Source organism: Gracilinanus agilis, chromosome 4 (genome assembly GCF_016433145.1).
Source record: "Gracilinanus agilis isolate LMUSP501 chromosome 4, AgileGrace, whole genome shotgun sequence".
NCBI lineage: Eukaryota > Metazoa > Chordata > Mammalia > Didelphimorphia > Didelphidae > Gracilinanus > Gracilinanus agilis.
Genome location: NC_058133.1, coordinates 330,472,432 through 330,492,330, shown reverse-complemented (window position 1 = coordinate 330,492,330; position 19,899 = coordinate 330,472,432). Strand labels below are relative to the sequence as shown.

The window sequence follows — 19,899 nt, the reverse complement described above, 5'->3', positions numbered from 1 at the left end:
ACTGTGCATTAATTATCTAACAGTAAGATCTCATTAATTCAGATGATCCTAATTAGGAACTGGTTCTCAATGGAAGTAGGCATTGAACAATTAATATTAATCTTGAGGCCAATATTAAGAACATTTAAGAAAATTGATTTTTAGCCCCTTAAAAATTACCAATTAATATATGAATAAGTAACAACCTAATTATATACCCATATCATCATTAAAATAGGTCCATCAAGGATGTCTAAGTAGGTAATAATTTGAAAAGAAACATATACATTTAATAGCAAGTTGACAGTTTCTTTGAACGATATGCCCAAAGATTTTAAGTCAATAAGTATCTGAGTATTTATTATGTGTAAAGTATGCTGTTAAAACTGAAGAAGAGTTTTAACAAGTAGTCTACTTATTAGAGGAAAGAACAAAGAGTGATGAAAAAATTTTTCTGGGGTTCTGATGACAATTCCTCACAGATCTTTCCTTCCTTCCACCATTCTTAAAACCAGTCAATATTTATAAATTATATATTCATAACTGTACATTCAAATCTAAATAATAATAATGATGACATCAGGATGACAGCTGACAGTTATATAAGTTTTTAAGGTCTACAAAGAACTTCAACAGTAAGTCCTTTAAAACCTGGACATATATAGCACTACACCAGCCACTATACAAAATTAGTTGTAAGTATGAATAATCCTGCTTGTTACAAGTTTATGAACTAAGACCAAAGACATATAGCCACATAAATAACTGTATTGCTATGGACAATAAGAGAATTACAACATAATGCCACTTGGTTTGTGGTCATTGAAATGCTCTGTGGAAAAACATGTTTTCCCATGACTTCTAAAATAACTGTTCCCCTAGAATTCTCTTCCTCTTATTGTCAGCCAGATTTTTGCTTCTTTTACTTCTGCCACCTGCGGACAGGAAGAAGCAAGCACAAGAATGATGGTGTTCTATACTCTCACCTCTGGATCTTAATATGCTATGATTCTCTAGCTGTTTATTCACTTCAAAAAACATTTATTCAATGTCTATTTGGTACAGAGCACTGCACTAGGTTTGAAGGTGGAAAAAATGGCATATTGGATGAGAAATCAAAGCTATTGTTATTGGAAAATGCTCTACATTATTATTGATTAGAGAAAAGCAAGTTAAAACAACTTTTGAGATACCATCTTATATCTATCAGATTGGCTAAAACGACAGAAAGGAAAAATGACAAATGTTGGAGTGGATGTGGAAAACTAATACACTGTTGGAATTGGGAATGGATAAATCATTTTGAAGAGCAATCTGGAATTGTGTCTAAAGAGTTATAAAACTGTATGTCCTTTGATTTAGCAATACCACTATTAGGTCTGTTTTCCAAGGTGATTAGGGAAAAAGGAAAAGAACTAAAATATTTATAGAAGCTCTCTTTGTGGTGGCAAAGAAATGGAAATTGAGGAGATGCCCATAAACTGAGGGATGGCTAAACAAGTTATGGTATATGATTGTGAAGAAATACTACTGTGCTGTAAGAAATAATGATTTTTAGAAAAATATGGAAAGACATGAAATAATGAAGAGTGAAACAAGCAGAAACAAGAGAAATTGTATATAGTAACAGCAATACTGTTTGAGAATAATTGTGAACAACTTAGCTATTCTGAGTATTATGAATATCCAAACCCATTACAAAGAACTTATGAGGATGTTATTTGTCTCCAGAAAAAGAACTGATAATAGAAGTATACATAGTACAGTTTTTCACCCTTGCCCCTCATATCTTTATCAAATTATGGTTTTCTCTAGTGTAGGGGGTGGGGAACAGGGGAAGACAAGGAGACAGCTTGGAAATTAAAATATAACAAAAAATAAATTAAATTAAAAAAAGCTTAAGACAATAACATTATTGTATATTTATTTATATATTGTATACAATAAAACAGAGTAATATGCACATTAAGGAGGTATGTAGCAAATTTGATAATTTGTAGGAAAACCTATCTGTTCAAGGAAGTTTAGATATAAGTGGATCTGAATTAAGCTTTAAAAGGTAGTGATTCAAGAGTCAAAGAGGGAGAGGATATTCTAGGTAAAGGAAAAAAATCCATGGCAATTATTCAATAAACTTTTATTATGTAAAGCTATGTGCCAGGTACTGTCTAAGGTACTAGGGATATGAAATAATCCCTACCCCAAAGGAACTTAAAATTCTATCCAAAAACATGTTAAATGCAAACATATACAAAGTGATTTTGTCATAGAGGATACTAACAACTTATGAGCTCATGAAAGGTTTCACACAGAATAAGATACTTGATCTAAATCTTGAAGGAAACTAGGGGTTCTAAGAGGTAAGGAATGAAGTAGGAGGGCATTTCGGACATGAGAGGCAATGAGTACAAAGGGAAAGAGAAGAGAAATGGAATGTAGTGTATAAGCAAGAGCAAGAAGATCAGTTTGACTAGGGTGAAAGAGAGCAATGTATAAAAGGCTGGAAAGGGAAATAGATGCCAGGTGGTAAAGTACTTTAAATTCCAGAAAGCTGAATTTATATCTGATTCTAGAGGTAATAAGGAACAATTAGTGCTTACCAAGCAAAGGAAAATGATGACTAGATTTGCACCTTAGGACGATTAATTTGGCAGTTGTGCAAAAGATGAATTGGTGAGGGGAAAAGGTTTGAATAAAGGAGATTTGTTTTGAAGCCACTACAATTCTCTGGGCAAGAGGTGATAAAGGCCTGAATTAGGGTGACTGTGTAGGTGGAAAAAAGGTGAGGATGTGTGAGATATAACTGAGGTAGATACAAGAAGATGTGGCTACTGATATGACAGTCAACAAACATTTATTCAGTTTATTAAGTTCTTTGCACTATGCTAAGTGATGGGGATACTGCAAAAGGCAAAAACAGTTCCTGACCTCGAGGAGATCACAATCTAATAAGAGGAAACAAATGCACACAACTTGTACCAATACATGTACAAGAAAAATAGGAGATAATCTGAGAGGAAAGGCACTAAGTAGGAATGGGAAAGACTTGTAGAGTTTAGGATGAGAGAGAGAGAGAGAGAGAGAGAGAGAGAGAGAGAGTCAGTCAGATCCACAATTTAGGGAAATTGCTTTGATAGGCAAATGGATATAAAGGAGTGGGGCAAGTCTTGAGGCAGGGAAGTCAATCAGAAGGCTACTGTAAAAGTCCTGGTATGAGATAATGATGTGTGAATAAGGGTGAAGACTAACTTGGAATGCAGGAAGATGCTGGTAATTTTGAAAGTAACAGGGAAATCTGAGAGAAGGGAGAATTTTTAAGACTATAACTGAGCTCTATTTTCAAAATGTTTGAAATGCCTACCAAGGTGGTTATATAGATCCACCAGACAGTTGGAAATATGGGATTGCTATTATAGGAAGAAGCAGGAAGTAGAGACACACATTTTTGAGTCCTAAGGATAAAAGTGACAACTGAAAAATGGGAAGAAAAGAGATCACCAAGAAAATAATAAAGAGAAAGAGAAGAGGGTCAAGGACAGATATTTGGGGAACATCTTCATTTAAAACAATCAGCACATGAGAAAGAGAAGGAACAAACAGACAAAGAAAGAAAACAATTAGAGTATATCGAGTAGTATCAAAAGCTCCAGACAAGTTGAGGAGAATAAGAGCTGAAGAAAAAGCCACAAGATTTAGAGATCAAGAATTACAACTTTAAAAAGAGTTGTTTTAGTTTAGTTGGGGAGGATAGAAGTTAGATTTTAAAAGAATGGGGAGCTTGTAGAGAGTAAAAGAAAATGGGTAAAAGGAGAGTTGAGGGAATGGTGGTGGTCTAGAAAAGATATGGTAGGAGACAAAAACAACTTGTTTTTGAATGGTAGCAAGAAGGAGTTAACAGAAAAGGAGAGAATGAAGACTGGACTAACAGTGGACCAAAGTAAAGGAAGAGAAGGATGAGGACAGGAACAATGAAAAAATAAGGATAGCCCCACCTTTTCAACTCTGAGACTGCAGCAAAGGGGAGACTGGTTGAAAACAATGAGACATTTAGAGGAAGGGAGTGGAAGAAGTTACTATCACAGTCTTCATTTCCTTAGTAAAGCAGGAGATGAGAGAATCTGTTGAAAGTGAGGGGAGAGGAAGTACAATTGAGAGTGTGAAAGAAGAGAAACTCTAGTAAAGTAGTTGGAGTCTATATGGCAGAGATAAAAGGATTTTCATGCTAAGGAGATTTTTCATGGACCTAGTTAACTTGATTTCTACTAGAACACAAAGAGAATGACGTTATCTTACAAACATAAGGTGGTGATGGGGTTTAATGAAATATTTGTGAGATATGAGAAGTAAGCATGTATGGATAATGCATTCTAAGAGTTAGGAAAAGAAGCAAAGGAGATACAGAGCAGAAGTTACTCTGGACTGAAAATCAGAAGGGAAGGAATGGTAAGAAGTCAGGAGAACAATGGATTCAAAGGTGGAGTTACCCTTTCTCTTCTCAGACTACTATCTTAAGATGATAGTTTACAATTACAGGGTCTACTAAAGACAAACAGCATTGGCAATGAATTTTTTTTTAAAACCCTTAACTTCTGTGTATTGACTTATAGGTGGAAGAGTGGTAAGGGTAGGCAATGGGGGTCAAATGACTTGCCCAGGGTCACACAGCTGGGAAGTGTCTGAGGCCGGATTTGAACCTAGGACCTCCAGTCTCTAGGCCTGGCTCTCAATCCACTGAGCTACCCAGCTGCCCCTGGCAATGAATTTTTAAGAGTTGTCTCCTCAAAAAAGTTTGCAATTATTTTCCAAAAAGGAAATTATTAGATAAGAGTTCATTTCAATAAATGAGAGAGAGAAAATGCTTATTTAGGAACCTGGAGATGTATAAAAAACTGATATAAAGAAATGAAAGCGTAGAATTTGGTGAAAGTGGAAGTATTCAAATTTTTCTAGGTCTTTTTAGAAAGCATAAATTGACTTGTGATTTCAATGGTACAGAAAACCTAGGAGCAGGAAGTTCCTTCTAGCAATGCAAGTGGTCATCTTTGTTGCAATTTAGCCTTAGAGTGTTGCATGTAGTACTAAGAAGTTAAGTGATTTAACCAGGATCAGAAAATCAATCAACCAGCAGTATCTGATACAGTCTAGTGTTTATAGTAGACATTTAGTGAGCATTTATATAAGTGCCTACTATGTGCTGGGCACCAAGGATAGAGACAAAAATGCAATAATCCTTACTTCCAAGAAGCTTACATTCTAATGAAAGAGACAAAAACCACATATTAATATATAATAGAAACACAAATATCTATAAAGTAATTAAAAACAAGGTGAACACACTATTAATTTGGGGGACAGAAGGTGGTTCCTCAGCTTCATCTTCAAAGGAAAAGAGAAACTCTTCAAGGCACAGTTAAGGGGAGAGTACATTCCAGGCATGTGAGGATAGGATGTGGCATGGGAAATGGATTGTCATGAGTCCAGAATAGAGAAAAAGCCAGTTTTGGATGGATAGAATGCAGCAGTAGGAGTAATGTCCAGTGAGACTGGAAAACTAGATGGGGGATAGGGTTATGAGGTAAAAGTTAAATGGAAGAATTTATATTTTTATCCTAGAAACAATAAGAAGCCACTGGAATTCACTAAGTGGAGGTCAGTCACATGGTCAGTTAGGCACTTAAGAAAAATCACTTGGGCAGCAGGCAGTGTTTAAGATGGACATGACACAAAGGAACCAATAAGGATGCTATTGCATTTAACAAAGCAAGTGGTACATATGTGGGTCTGCTATCTCTGGGAGTGGAAAGGAGTCACTTTGAGAAAGATTGTGAAGGTAGAAATGGCAAGGTTTGGCAAATAATTAGATTATGTGAGGCAAGGGAGAGTAAAGAGTCCTGGAGAATGCCATGATTACAAACCAAAGACTGTGAAGGATGGCTGGGCCTTCAATAGAAACAGAAAAATTGTTAGAGAGGAAGAGATTTAGGAGAAAAATAATAAATACAGTTTTGGACATACTGAATTTGAGATTTTAAGGACATTCCATTTGGGAAGCCCAATAGGCAGCATTTGTGCTGCAGGACTCCAATGGCTTAGGGCTGTAAAAGTTGATGAGGTTACCAAGAGAGGGAAGCCTAGGATAAAATCTTGGGGAACACCTATAGTAAGGGAGAGGAGGTGATAAGGATGATGAATCAGCAAAGAAGACTAAAAAGGCAGAATTTAAACCAAGTCTTGGTTTTGAAGCAGGCTCTCTAAGCACTATGCCACAATGTTTCTCATTACCTTTTAGTAACTGCTTTAATATATTTTCCTTATTGCTTCAATTTTAAGTGACTGCAAATTTTAACTTTTTCAACTTAACCTGAGAACTGGGTACATCGTCTAGTCATAGGAAAAAACTTCCTATTTAAAAAGAGGTCCTGATTATTTTACAAACTAACTTTTTTTTCCTACTTTAAACATTTAGTTAGCATTAGAAGCACTGGATTATAGGTTTTAGAGCTTGAAGGAAATAGATTATCTGGCTCAACCATTCATTTTATAGATGAAAGAGTTAAAGAGAATTAAAATAACTTCCTTAATCTTTGTTCCAATGAAAAGTTAATAATTTGTATCAGGGTGATAACACTCATAGAAGATTCAGATTAGGTATGCATAATTAAATCTTTGATTTAAAAAGAAGAAAAATATCCTTCTGGGGGAAATGGTTATTTAAATTCTGTACAATGACTTTGAAAGTATTACAGAATGGAGAGATAGGTAAAAATTAAAGTGTAAACTCCCCAGAGGGCAGGAACTATATTACCTCTTTATCCTTCTCAGTCCCAACATAGTGCATTGCATACAGCAGACATTTAATGTTTTTAAATCAATGCTAAATGCATGACAAATTAAATGTCTTGAGAAATTAAACTGAAGATAACTTCAAAGGCTGACACAAAATAACGACCATTTTAACCATCATATCTTTCTTATAATTTAACTGCATTAAAAAAAAACAACAACTCTTATCTTCTGTCTTTGAATCAATATTGAGTATTGTTTCCAAGGCAAAAGAGCAGTAATGGCTAGGCAACTGGGGATAAGTGACTTACTCAAGCTAGGAAGTGTCTGAGGAAAGATTTGAACCTAGGACCTCCTGTCTCTAGTTTGGCTCTCTAGCCATTGAATCAACCACCTAGCCACCCCAACTTAACTACATTATTTGAGAACACTACAAGCTGAAATAGTAGCTCAGGGAAATTTGCATACTCTGGTAATGGATTAAGAGAATTTTCTTCATCAAAAATAAAAAAGAAACAAAAATTCTATAAAACAGTAATTACCACAGACTAATTTGAAAGATGGGAAACAAAAACCTTGGGATCCTACTCTCCCCTCACCGCCAACCTCAGTTACAAGAAGAGAGCTAAAAATTTCACAAAAGAAAATATACTTACCTCTTCAATTAACTTGTCATTTGGTGATGCTGTGCTGAGACAGACAAGGTAGGTTTGCTTAAAACTGCCCTTTGTGCCAATTTCTGGATGGTCAGAACATAACTTTGCTAAGGCAGTAGCTTGGCTTAACTGATTTGCTTTGATCAGATGCTTAATTCGCATATCCAACAGGATGGGACCCTCAAAGGCTAAAAATTCATTCACTTTGAAAGATAAAACATAACATATATTAACAGAAAATACTACATTTGACAATACTATATTTGAATATAAGTATTTCTAAGGAATTTAAAAGCCAAAAGGGCAGACAGCACTAAAAGCATTTTGTAATTGTCATTGTGTTGTTAGGCTACTGTTTCTATTATGAAGCTCTTGATCTTAAGAAGCTATATTTTTAATGAGTCATTAGTCATTTCTGGCCACTCAAGTAAGATAATATGAGAAGAGGTATCTTAATAAATTCTGAAATACTTAACATGAATAGAAATAATCCAATATTAAATGGTAATGTTCAAAGTTGTCCAAAAGTATACTAAGTTCTTTTATCTACAAGATAATTAACCTCAGGATAATAGCATAGTTAGAATCCCTGGAGTTTCCTGATGATCAGACACACAAATGTGGATATGGTATTTCAGAAGTTTTAAACTACTGTCTTAATATACATATGTGAACTGTTTTTCTTCTGTGCAGCTGTCTGGACAAGTTAACTTCCTAAAGGCCAAAGCCCATAAACTCTTAATCTCTAAATAATTTATTTCTCAGCTGACAAACTGATGTCTCTTTCTACCTCTGGTTTCAGTGGTGTGTTTAATGATTTGAAAAGAGGAACTTTTTGCTTAATATTTAAAATTTTATATGGTAATAGCTTGAAATAGTTTCTTAAATAATGAAAATATTCTATATTGTTATTCCTATTTACAAATGGTGTACCACACTTACCTAGTACTAATTTTGGTCTTTCCCCCCTTATTTATTCCTTAAGCATTCCTTAGTATTTTGTGAATTACTTATAATACTTAGTATAGTGATTAAGTTCTGAATGTCTTGATTATTTAATAGTTTCTCAGCTTCAAAACTAAGTGAATCACAAAAATTTCAGTCTTGGAAAGTACTGCTGAGGGTTTCTAGTCCAAACTCTATATAAAAGTACCACAATGAGAATCCCCTCTACAAACATACCCGACAACACTAGGCAGCTCTCCAATGTCCTTTGGGCAACCTGCAACTTTGATTCTTTAAAGATTGTGGTGTTCCAAGATTTGTCACCTACAGCATATCACCTGGAGAACATTTGTGTTTAAAAAAAAGATGTGGTTTTGTACTTGGGCACACCTTGGGACTGTTGAAAGCATCGTGCAATTTACCAAATGCCAACCACTCTGTTTTCTTCCTTCTATTCAGTTCTGAGCCTAACTCATTGTTAATCTGCAGTGCTCTTGCCAGGTGTATGCAATAATGTGATCACTTAAGAGGACTGGCCATTTAACTCTCTTTTGGTCTGAACAATGGGCATTTTTTATGCAATTTGTTTTTTTCTGTATGAACTGTCAGTAATCACAAAGAATCAAAGAATCTTGCACCAAGGAAGCACTTTAATGGCTATCACGTCCAATCTGTAACTCGTTAAGAATTCCTTCTAAAATAAATCTGATTTCTTTTTCTCCATTCAACCCATTTTTCTAGTCCATCCAGACTCTTGGTAACCTAACTTTATGACACAATATATAACCTATTCTAGTTTTGTGTCAACTTTAAATTGGATAAACAATCCTATCTATGACTTTAACTATAACACTGATAAAAATATTAAGTAGCATGTGTCAAGGTCAGGCCCATTAGTTACTAATGACTTTGCCACAAGTCCAAATATTCAAATAGTTCATAGTAAACAGTGTCAATATAGAAAAGCAACTCATACAGATAACTCATATTTTTTCCCCTGGTCTCATCTCTTCTACTCTTTTGTTTTTAACTGCTTTCCTTTCTATTCTTTTCCACATCAAACTAACTCACGAAACAAAAAGATTAAACACAGACAAAACAAACACTAACAATATGTAATTTGACAAAAAAAAAAGCAGGTATACTGGGCAAGATTTTTTTCAAATGTCAAAACTATTGTCAACTTCAGTGCTGGGTTCAGTGCCACTTGGGGAAAAACTACTTGATATAAAATCTAAGTTTAAAGGAAATATAAAATAAAAATGATGGCCATTCTGATTGTAAACAAGTCAATGAATTATACTAGCTTGTAGTTTCTAAATCTGTGTTTTTTGGAAAGGCAAGCTAGAGATACACAAAAGACAGAATTATTTCAAAATAATCCTTTAAAGGCTCAGCATGAGACCATTGTATAGAAGTACTTTTGAGCAGTGAAAAGGATGTCAACCCAACAGATGGCTGGATTTCCTAAAATCTCAAATAGAAAAAAGGGAATTGTTATAATGAACAATGAATGTTACGAAAAGTGGATTTAAATATAAAGGCAATTTAAAACTATTAATTGAAGATTTAGAAGAAAAGAGAAAAAGAACCATAAGGCAATCTAACCTTCAGGAGGATAATGGTAAAGTTCATCTTGGCTGTAAGCTGGCAAAAAATATTATACAGATATGTATTTTTTCTAAGGATGAAGCAGTTAAAGAGCTACTAAGCTATTAACAAGTAATCAGCTTTCAAAGGGAAGAGATAAAAAGTGATGGCCTAATCAGAAGTCCATGCCCAAGTAAACTGAGTGTGTGTGATCAAACTACTAGCACTTTACTCCACTCCTATATTTTCTGTCCCTTTCCTTTTCTCCCCCTTCAGTTTTTTCCTGCTTCCTCAATTCTCATTTTCTTTTCCTTAATTGGCTACATAATGGAACTTGGGCATATATTGTAGTTTTTTTCTAAACTTGTTGAATCTAGTTTTGTGCTTCCTGCTCCTATTTTAAGTGAGCTGAACTCCACTGAATATTCATGGTTTTGTGTAAACTCCTTTCTGTTCTTTGTATATGTGGAGATGACCATATCTGATGACAACTGTCAAGTACAAAGTAATGAAAAACATTTTTTTTAACAGTGAAGATGGATTCATTATATGTTATGATAAAAAAAATCCTAAAATTAGGGTAGGGAAGTTGACTATGTCACAAATCACAAAAATAAGTTCCCTAAAAATTTAAGTTGGTTTTTACGCAAGTGGTTTTTATATAACCTTTTTCTCTGGAGCAAACCACAATAGAATATTAAAGCCATTTGTTTGCAAAATCTTTTACAAGTATCACCTAATTTTGAGGAAACACTACCATCATTAGCCTTATTTTTCCAATAAGGAAACTGAAGCTGAAAGAAGTTAAGTGATGTTTTTGGACAAAATTACAAAGTATCAAACGTGAAATTTGAATTTAAAAAGCCTTCTTAACTCTAAGTCCAACATTCTATCTACTATATCAAGGAAATGAACTTTTCTGACCCATTTTATCCACTTAAAAAAAAAAACCTGATCAAGTGCGTCTTATTAACTTTAAAACTATCATTTGAATTAATGGAAAGAAATGTTATTTTACTCGCCTTTAACAATCCACAAAACTTTCATGATATAGAGAAACATGGGATATTAATTTTGTCACTATTAAAAAAAAAAGGTTAGGAGGCAGCTGGGTAGCTCAGTGGATTGAGTCAGGCCTAGAGACGGGAGGTCCTAGGTTCAAATCTAGCCTCAGACACTTCCCAGCTCTGTGACCCTGGGCAAGTCACTTGACCCCCATTGCCTACCCTTACCACTCTTCCACCAGGGAGCCAATACACAGAAATTAAAGGTTTTAAAAAAAAGTTAGTTTAGCTGTAACTAACAGACAACTTACAGACCCTGAGCGACCCATTGCCTACTGGTTGTGGCCCTATGCTCCTAGAACGGAGTCCCAGGATAAAAAAAAACAAAAAAACAGTTGAAATTTTTGAAATTGTTGAAATCCTTCAATAAATAAAGGGTTTTTTAAAACACATTTTAAGGAAATGGTTTTCCATCACAACCCTTGCAGTATAAAGAGTTGTGATTTTATTTAGATTTGAGGAAAGAATTTTGGGGAACAAGACTTAGTTGACTCCAACTGATATTAACAAACATTTACAACTTTACATATCAGACTCTGATAATATTTGCTCAATGAACTTGGAATCAAGAGGCCCAGGTTCTAATTTTGGTTCTGAGATGGCTCTGTAGAATTGTTTTTGGTTTTATATCCCCACTGCCTAAATGTCCAATGAATTATTAAGTGTGTGACTTTGGACATGTCATTTTGCCTCTCACAACCTCAGTTTCCTCATTTGTAAAGTGGGATAACAATGTTCATACTACACACTTTTGTAAAGTTTGAGAGGCCTTATGGGCATGTTGTAAGATAAATGTTTTAACCAACAAACCTTTAAATGCTATATAAATGTGTCCTGTTATTATATTTATGGAACATACTAGAGGTGGGAGGAAGTTGACTTCCAACATCAATATTAAATTCTTTTGCAACCACTAGGCAATAGGAAGCATTCAAGATTCATGGAGTGTTCATGTCAATGATACGTTGAAGCAGTTCTACTCCATTTCTCCAAGATCAGATCAACTGTATTCCTGGGTATGCAAGAGAATAACTGAAAATCTATCTTTTTTTTTTTTTTTTTGGTAGAAAAGAAACTAAGTTTCAAATTTTGTATAAAAAGTTTATAAAGAAGGTCTAGGTTCTTTTCACCTAAGATATTTCAAACCTGTAGTTCTGTGTGGAGCTGAAATTTAGGGAAATTTTTCTCATAGTCTTGTCAAAGTCTTAAGAATTCTCCAAAAGTTTATTTCAAAATATAATTAGTTGTTCTTTAAGTGGTTTCAGTAATGTTCTTTAGTGACCTCTGCTAAGAACTTCAAAAGTTCATTTAAAATAAAATTTTATTTCCCCATGCAATTAATTATGAACGTTGTGAAGGAAAGTGCTTAGGCTTTTTAATAGTTTATTTTTAGAATCCTGAGATGGCATAATTGCATATTTCTAGATGATCAGGCCAATTCTAAAGCTGTCAATTTGTTTTTTCTTTATTCACTGGAAAACTAGCTGAGAAAAATGATTTTACTGTATTTCTCTGATTACAGGGCATTTCTCCCTAAAATGAAAACTTTCTGAAAGAAAAATGACCAGATGTAGCCTTAGACTGAAAATAATTATATTAGATTATTGTGTTATATTCAAGAGTAAGAAAATTCTTTTGATTCAAATAAACATTTAACAAATTATTTTTCTCTCTGTAGCTTGTCAGGAAGACAGTTGTTAGGATAAAAAAGAAAGTCAAGTTATAGTCATTACACAGAACAAGCCAGATTTGAGGAAAAGTGTTTGGCCAATAAAGTATTTATTATCTATTGTGCCTAAATAAAGGAAGAAGCAATAATAACAACACATGACTAAAGTTTGCTTACGTTTAGTATGAACATTTTTGTAGGCTGCTTTTGGTATCATCATTAATTTCACTGTTTCAGATACTTTAAGAAAAAATGGCATTTTAAATAATGATATATAGCTATTTAATAACAAGAATTTAGGCAAAAATTCCAGGCCACCCCTAATTCTTTGTTTTTATTTTTAAAGAACTGGAAATACAATTAACAAAAAAAGATTTTACTTTCTCTAAATCAGTGGTTCCCAAACTTTTTTGGCCTACCGCCCCCTTTCCAGAAAGCCTCCTGGAAATTATGAAACTATTTATTGAACTCAGAATAGAATGTAATACAAAAAAAAGTGTGGCCATCACCACCCCCCTGGATCGCTGCAGCACCCACTGGGGGTGGTAGCGCCCACTTTGGGAATCACTGCTCTAAATGATCACAGTTGATAGAAGTATTTGCATGATTTGATTCTTTAATTTATACTTAGTTTCAAAAACAGTATTTTTTATTCAATACACTAAGACCAAAAATTTAAAAACTGTATTTGTAAGGTAATGTTATATTTTTCTTCCTACCAAAAATTTAAGTTTTTTTAAACCCTTATACAATACTGTGTATTGGTTCCAAGGCGGAAGACTGGTAAGGACAAGGCAATGGGGATTAAGTGACTTGCCCAGGGTCACACAGCTAGGAAGCATATGAGGCCAAATTTGAACCCAGAATCTCCTGTCTAGGCCTCTCAATCCACTGAGCCAACTAGCTGCCCCCTCCCCTACAAATATAAGTATAGTGGCTAATCTCCTAGACAAGGAAATCACAAGAAATGGGAAGTCACATCATCAGAAGTTAATGTTTATACACATTCAATTTTTATGTCATGTTATAATTTTTTCTTAATAAAAAATAATATAAAAATATATAAACTCCGTGGGACCAGAAGGTATTTCATTTTCTTTCTTTGTATCCCCAGGCATGTTAACAAGGTACTAGTCTCATAGTGGGCATTCTTAAAACTACATGTTGATTGACTGGTTCCCTTTTCAATTCCATTTATAAAACAATCAATAGATTTCCTTACTTCAATCTCTAAATGCCCCAGGGAGTGCTTTTTTGGTTTGTTCAAGGAATGAGGGATGAAATAAAGTCTTATTTCTACCCACGGGTCCCATTATCTTTCAAACTATGTTGCATGCTGTTTCAGCTAGTCTGACTAAGTCTAAGGATATCAACAAATTTATCTAAAACAAGATATACTTAACAGAATAACTATCAAATGTGTTGGACCATGGACTGACAGTATAAGTTTTATTAAAATGATTACCTTAAAATAAAATTTGGTGTATAGGAATCAAAATAAAATATTTAAGCCCAATTTTAACAAAAGCTTGTCCTTAATGGAATATATATCATTAAAATATATACTAAGGAAAATGCAAGGAACTTTGTGGGGATATTTCAGACAGTTTAAAAAAAACCTGAATTAGATTTCCAGGATTAATTAAACTATTTAATTAGTATCCATGTAATGCAAACAGAGGCTCAAAAATACATGGAAGAGGTAGAATATTTTCATTTATTTAGTTGAGCTAAGTAACTTTATCATCATGATAGGGAATCTTTTTTCTATCCAAGGTCAACAATTCACAGAAAAATATTAATTCAAGACATACACATAAAAAGCAAAGTAATTAATTTAATGAGCTGTTCCATTAATTACTTAAAAAACACCCATAACAAAGCAATGTTGGATACTGGAAAAGAGAGCTAGACTAGGAGTTAACATCTAAAGAACTATGTTACCATGGATAAACCACTTCATCTTCAGCTTTCTCATCTATAAAAATGAGAATAATAATATCTACAATACTTCACAAAGCTTTAGTGAGGCTCAAATGACTATGTATGTAAAAGTATTTGGTAAAACTTAAAATGCCATAGTAATGACTGTTATTATAAAGAAAAGGAACTACAAAACTTAAGATACACAATAAAAAAATATTCAATTTTGTCCACAAGGAAGACAAAAAGAGTGCCGAGAAACAAACCTTTGAATGACAGTAATTAATGACACTTAATGCTACCATATGGTTAAAATACAACCACAGGGTTCCAAAACATGTTTCTCCACTTAAAATTACATGGCATTTACACATTCAATTAGGAGTAGATAACGCATCTGGAGCTCTTTGGAGTGACTGCTCCAGGAAACAGATTTCCCCACTAGGTGGAATGAGTCTGAGGTTCCAAAAAGCCACTACATTGGCTTGACATTCGACAGAGGCAAACATACACACAGATAAAGGCACAGAGCAAAAGACAAGGAGAGAAAACAGAGAAAGATGGAAATAAAGATTTATTATGTTTAGGTCAGTGTGTAAATTATATTGCTTTGGTCCAGATTTAGAGCTGGAAAGGACGTTAGAAATGATCTAATCCAATGCTTTTTCATTTTGCGAATGGAGAAATTGATGGTCAGAGTGAGTTAAATCACTTGCCTAAGGTCAAATGTATTAAATAACAGAGCCAGGATGTCAGTCCAGGACCTCAAACTACAATCTAGGGTTCATTCTACTACATCACACTTGTGTCCTAAACTTGGGTGAGTTAGTGGCCCAGATTTTCTCAAACATTTCTGAATTTGGAAAAATAGGGTATACTTTATAATGAAGCTTATCAAAGGCCTCATTCCGATATTAAAGGAAATATCTTTTGATATCAGACTAAGTGACTGGATTTTAGGAAATATGCGTACCATATGTAAGGGCATCATAGTCAGTTATAATTTGGTCTTTGAACCTTAGTTCTCCAATAATTATCCTTTCTTCACTAAGGAAAAAAGCTTTCTACTTTTACTCTCAAATTTTACAACTACTATATGTATAAACAGATTTTGGTTAAGAAAGTTTTATCATTTTTATAGCTAGTTCTTTATTTACTTTTTTTTTTTTTTTTTTAAACCCTTACCTTCCGTCTTGGAGTCAATACTGTGTATTGGCTACAAGGCAGAAGATTGGTAAGGGTAGGCAATGGGGGTCAAGTGACTTGCCCAGGGTCACACAGCTGAGAAGTGGCCGAGGCCAGATTTGAACCTAGGACCTCCCGTCTCTAGGCCTGACTCTCATTCCACTGAGCTACCCAGCTGCCCCCTTTATTTACTTTTGATAGTCAAAAGGGGCTCATGTCAATTTTTGTCAACAGAATAGTGTTTATAATTCAAGTATCTGAATACCAAAATAAGTATTTATTATGCTACATCCTAAAATGGGCGTGGGTGGTGGAATTTCTACCCTTCAGGGGAAAAAAAGCTTAGATTCCCCATAGTTTAACTAACTAGAGGGAGATACGGTGAAAAGCCTCACTTAACTTATTAAAAAGCAAAACTCTGTAGGATACAAAAGTGAAGAAACTTTTTTCTACATGCTTTATTCTGAGTAGAAAAATGAATAGTGTGTTCATAATAAGAGTATCATTCATATTATTCTGACCAGCCCTTAATTTAACATATGTAGGGAGCTCTCAGAGGGACTTCCTTTATTTAATCATTCATATTAATGGATGAATTTTGCCATCTACTTTTAGTATGATGCCAAGGCATTTCTTTCTTCAAAACAAGTTCTTTATTGCTTAATCCCAGTTGAGACACCTTTAAAGCAAGTAACATTTAAGATGGAGGGAGTGGAGTACTAATTTGGAATTAGTGGACCTGTCTGTGTACAATTGCCAGGTTTGCCATTTACTACCTGCTCAACCTTAGGTAAGCTACTTCCCCTTAGAGTCTCAGTTTTCTCGTCTGTAAAATAAGAGTTAGACTAAAAACACCTCTAAAGTGACTTTCTAACTCTATATCTACAAAGTAATGGGATCATAAATTAGTAAGAAAATCTTGGGAAAATGGGCTCTAGTGTTAATAAGTATTGAAATGTTCATTGAGATCTAGGTTTTTACAATCAGTTCTATCAATGACTTACTGTGAGATTCTGAAGAAGTCGATTTCTATTCTATTTTGTTTTCCCAATCTATAAAACAAACTTTCCATCTCTCAAAGTATTCAAGCAAAAGCTGACTACTTAAAGTACTCATATACTGAAAAGATGATGAAGTAGAAGACCATAAAGGTCATGTTCAACTGTAAGGTTCTCTAAATGCACCCTCTCCTGACTCTCTTGACAGGTAAGAAAAGAGCTGAGGATGAATGAGATTAAACTCAAGTGCTTTGAGCACTTCAAATGAAAGATTTCATAAAATATTATATACTTATTTACATATTTGAACAATTAGATATATTTTCTCTCTCTGTAAAAATTTTACCTTTTTCCTTATCCAACGGTTCTTGGGAAAGAATTGCACACAGTACTGGGTTTTTCCAAACTCCAGTTTCTTGAGCAAGAGTAGTTAAAAAATGCAATTCACAGCTTCCATTCTCCATCAGCTTTTTATGAGCTACCTATAAACATCAGATACCAGAAGAATTATGATTACATCTTTTAAAGCAACATTAAAACATTTTTAAAAGCAATAATTTTTAAATATAGGCAACTAGGTGGCTCAGTGGATAGAGGATGGGCTTGGAGTCAGGAAGACCTGAGTTTAGACTGCCTTCATGATGATGACCACAAGTGCAACAGTGAAAAAGAAACAGGAAGTTGCCTTCAAAGTTCAGCTGAAATGTCCTTTCCTTCTGGTCAATCCTGATATCCTTCCTCCCCTAAGTTGCTACTGTCCCTTCATCCTAGAAATCTGCATTTTCTTTGCATATTTTGTTTATATTTTTCAAGTATACTTTAGTAACACGAAACAATTACAAAAATTTTTATATATACTTTCTTGTGCAAGTGTAGTTTCCCACCAATAGAATATAGACTTCTTGAGAGCAGGTAGTTGTTTTTTTTGTTTTTTTGTCTTTAGTCCCCAATATCTACAACAGTACCTGAACATAATAAGCACTTAATATATGCCTGTTGAATAAAGGAATTAAATATAACACTTTCTTTAGAGAAGTTTAAATCAACTGGCTTAACAAAACCAGATAATTAATTGGATTTTTCTAAATTAAGACATGAGTAGTTTCCTTCCTCTGAAAAACCCAAGTAGGCTGTCAAAGAACAGTGCAAAAGCTAAAAAACCTATTGAAATAGATGTGCTTTTTCCCCCCTGCCTACTACAAAATGAAGTTTTTTTATTTTAAAATATGAGACAAAACCATTTAGGAGACAACTACTACAAATTCTTACCTGCACCAATGCCTGAAACTCTTTCCATTGATGATCTGATAACTCAAAGGGCAGACACAATAAAAGTTCGACACAGCTTCTGAAAGGCACAAAGTTGGTAATGATATACCAATGAGTCACCTAAATAAAATTGAGTGACTCTTGTATTGATAGATTTAACTTAAACTTATTTAATACTAAAATTTAAGGTAATTTAAAAAACATCACAAAACTCTAAATCTAGGATCTGATTTACTGAAAAATATACTTACAATGCCAGTCGTTCCAGCACCAGTGCTACATTTTCACACTCAGAGGTAAGATATGGTCGTGCTTTAGCATAGCTTTGAATAGCCACTGTGTAAACCTCCAACAAAGGTAAAGGATCTTCTGAGGTTTTCCATTTCTCAGCATATTCAAGGAGTGTCTATTCAGAAGAAATAATAAGCAATGCTAAAAATAAAACAAATCTATAAGCTAATTCTCAGTTTTACAATTTGTTTCCTAAAAGGGAAATTTCATTCATTAGTGGAAGAGAAATCTCACTTTTTATAAAATTCAAGCAATTCACAAAATCTTAGAATAGGAAGAGAACTGAAGAGTCTAACTTGTAGAAGGATAGGAATGCCACCCAACTTCTGTTCAAAGCTCTACCTTGATGGGCATAACTCACTCTTTTCAGAGGCAGCTTATTCTATTACTGCATAGCTATTCCTGGTTCTGTTCTTTTTCTGAGACTAATAAAAGAAATTGCCTGAAAAATGCAAGGAAAGAGTTTATGATTCTCTTTAATTTAATATTTCACTTAGACAAAAGCCATATTATTAATTCACCAAAAGAAATAGTCATCAATGCTGCTGTATGAATAACCAGGATTTACTTTTTCTGGTTAAAAAGTTTCAGACGAAATAATATCTCAACTAATTTAAGGAGTTACTTTAAATCATAAGAAAATAACTTTTTAGCCTGGCAAGAATATTTTTAGCTAAATTGGACCTTTGATCTAATCTCAAGAATAAGTATATAGACTGTTCTGTGATTTCATTTGTTCAGGGAACTCTGTCTACCACTACTACCACCAGCACCAGCACCAGCACCAGCACCAGCACCAGCACCAGCACCAGCACCAGCACCAGTGAAGGTCAGCAGTACCTTTCCTGTAACCTAATGAGGTACTTAGAGCCCTGAGAAATTAAATGCTTTACCCAGGGTCACATAACCAGGGCATGTTTGTCAGAGGTTGGACCATAAGCCAGGTCCTTCCTGGCTCAGAGGTTGGTTCTCTATTCTCTAATCTACTCTTCCTTTCAATAATTCCAAATATAATTATTACAAAAGTTAGAAACGGAGGTGATTCTATTGTTCTATTTTGCCATGCTATTTTAAAATACCAAAGACTGAATTTTTTACTTCTGTTACCAGATTAACTGAAAATTTAAGATTTAGTAGAGTAAAATTTTCAAGCTGGAAGAGCCCTTTGAGTTCATGCAATCTTAACCTCCTTATTATGAAGATGAGGAAACCAAGGCCTGAAGGGGTCAAGTGTTAAACAGATAGCAAAAGGCAGAGCAGGGATGTGTGTTACACAGGTAGCAAGAGGCAGAGCAGGGATGTGAACTCATGTTTGGAGTCTGAACTATAATGACCTGAAAAATGAAAAGAGATTAGGCAAAGAAAAAAATGGAGTGGATAGGGAGGATAGGCTGCTAGACTTGAAGTCAGAAAGATTTGGGATTAATTCCTGTCTCTGACACTACCTGTGTAACTCTTCCCAAATCACTTAAATTCTCAGTCTCAATTTCATCTGTAATGAGGAGGATAAGATACCCTCTAAGATCCCCTCTAGCTCTAAATATATG

The 19,899-nt window shown here is 34.3% G+C and overlaps 1 protein-coding gene across 1 annotated transcript in view; it reads right to left on the bottom strand.

Annotated features, from left to right (window-relative positions):
- The window catches only part of ZNF292 (zinc finger protein 292), a 91,249-nt gene that overhangs the window by 14,245 nt on the left and 57,105 nt on the right, over positions 1-19,899 (bottom strand). Inside the window, exons 3-6 of the mRNA XM_044676365.1 lie at positions 18,313-18,467; positions 18,062-18,140; positions 17,139-17,274; positions 7,419-7,621 (exon numbers count right to left, since the gene is read on the bottom strand). Coding sequence (XP_044532300.1) covers positions 7,419-7,621; positions 17,139-17,274; positions 18,062-18,140; positions 18,313-18,467 — 573 coding nt within the window. The remainder of the gene's footprint in view (positions 1-7,418; positions 7,622-17,138; positions 17,275-18,061; positions 18,141-18,312; positions 18,468-19,899) is intronic.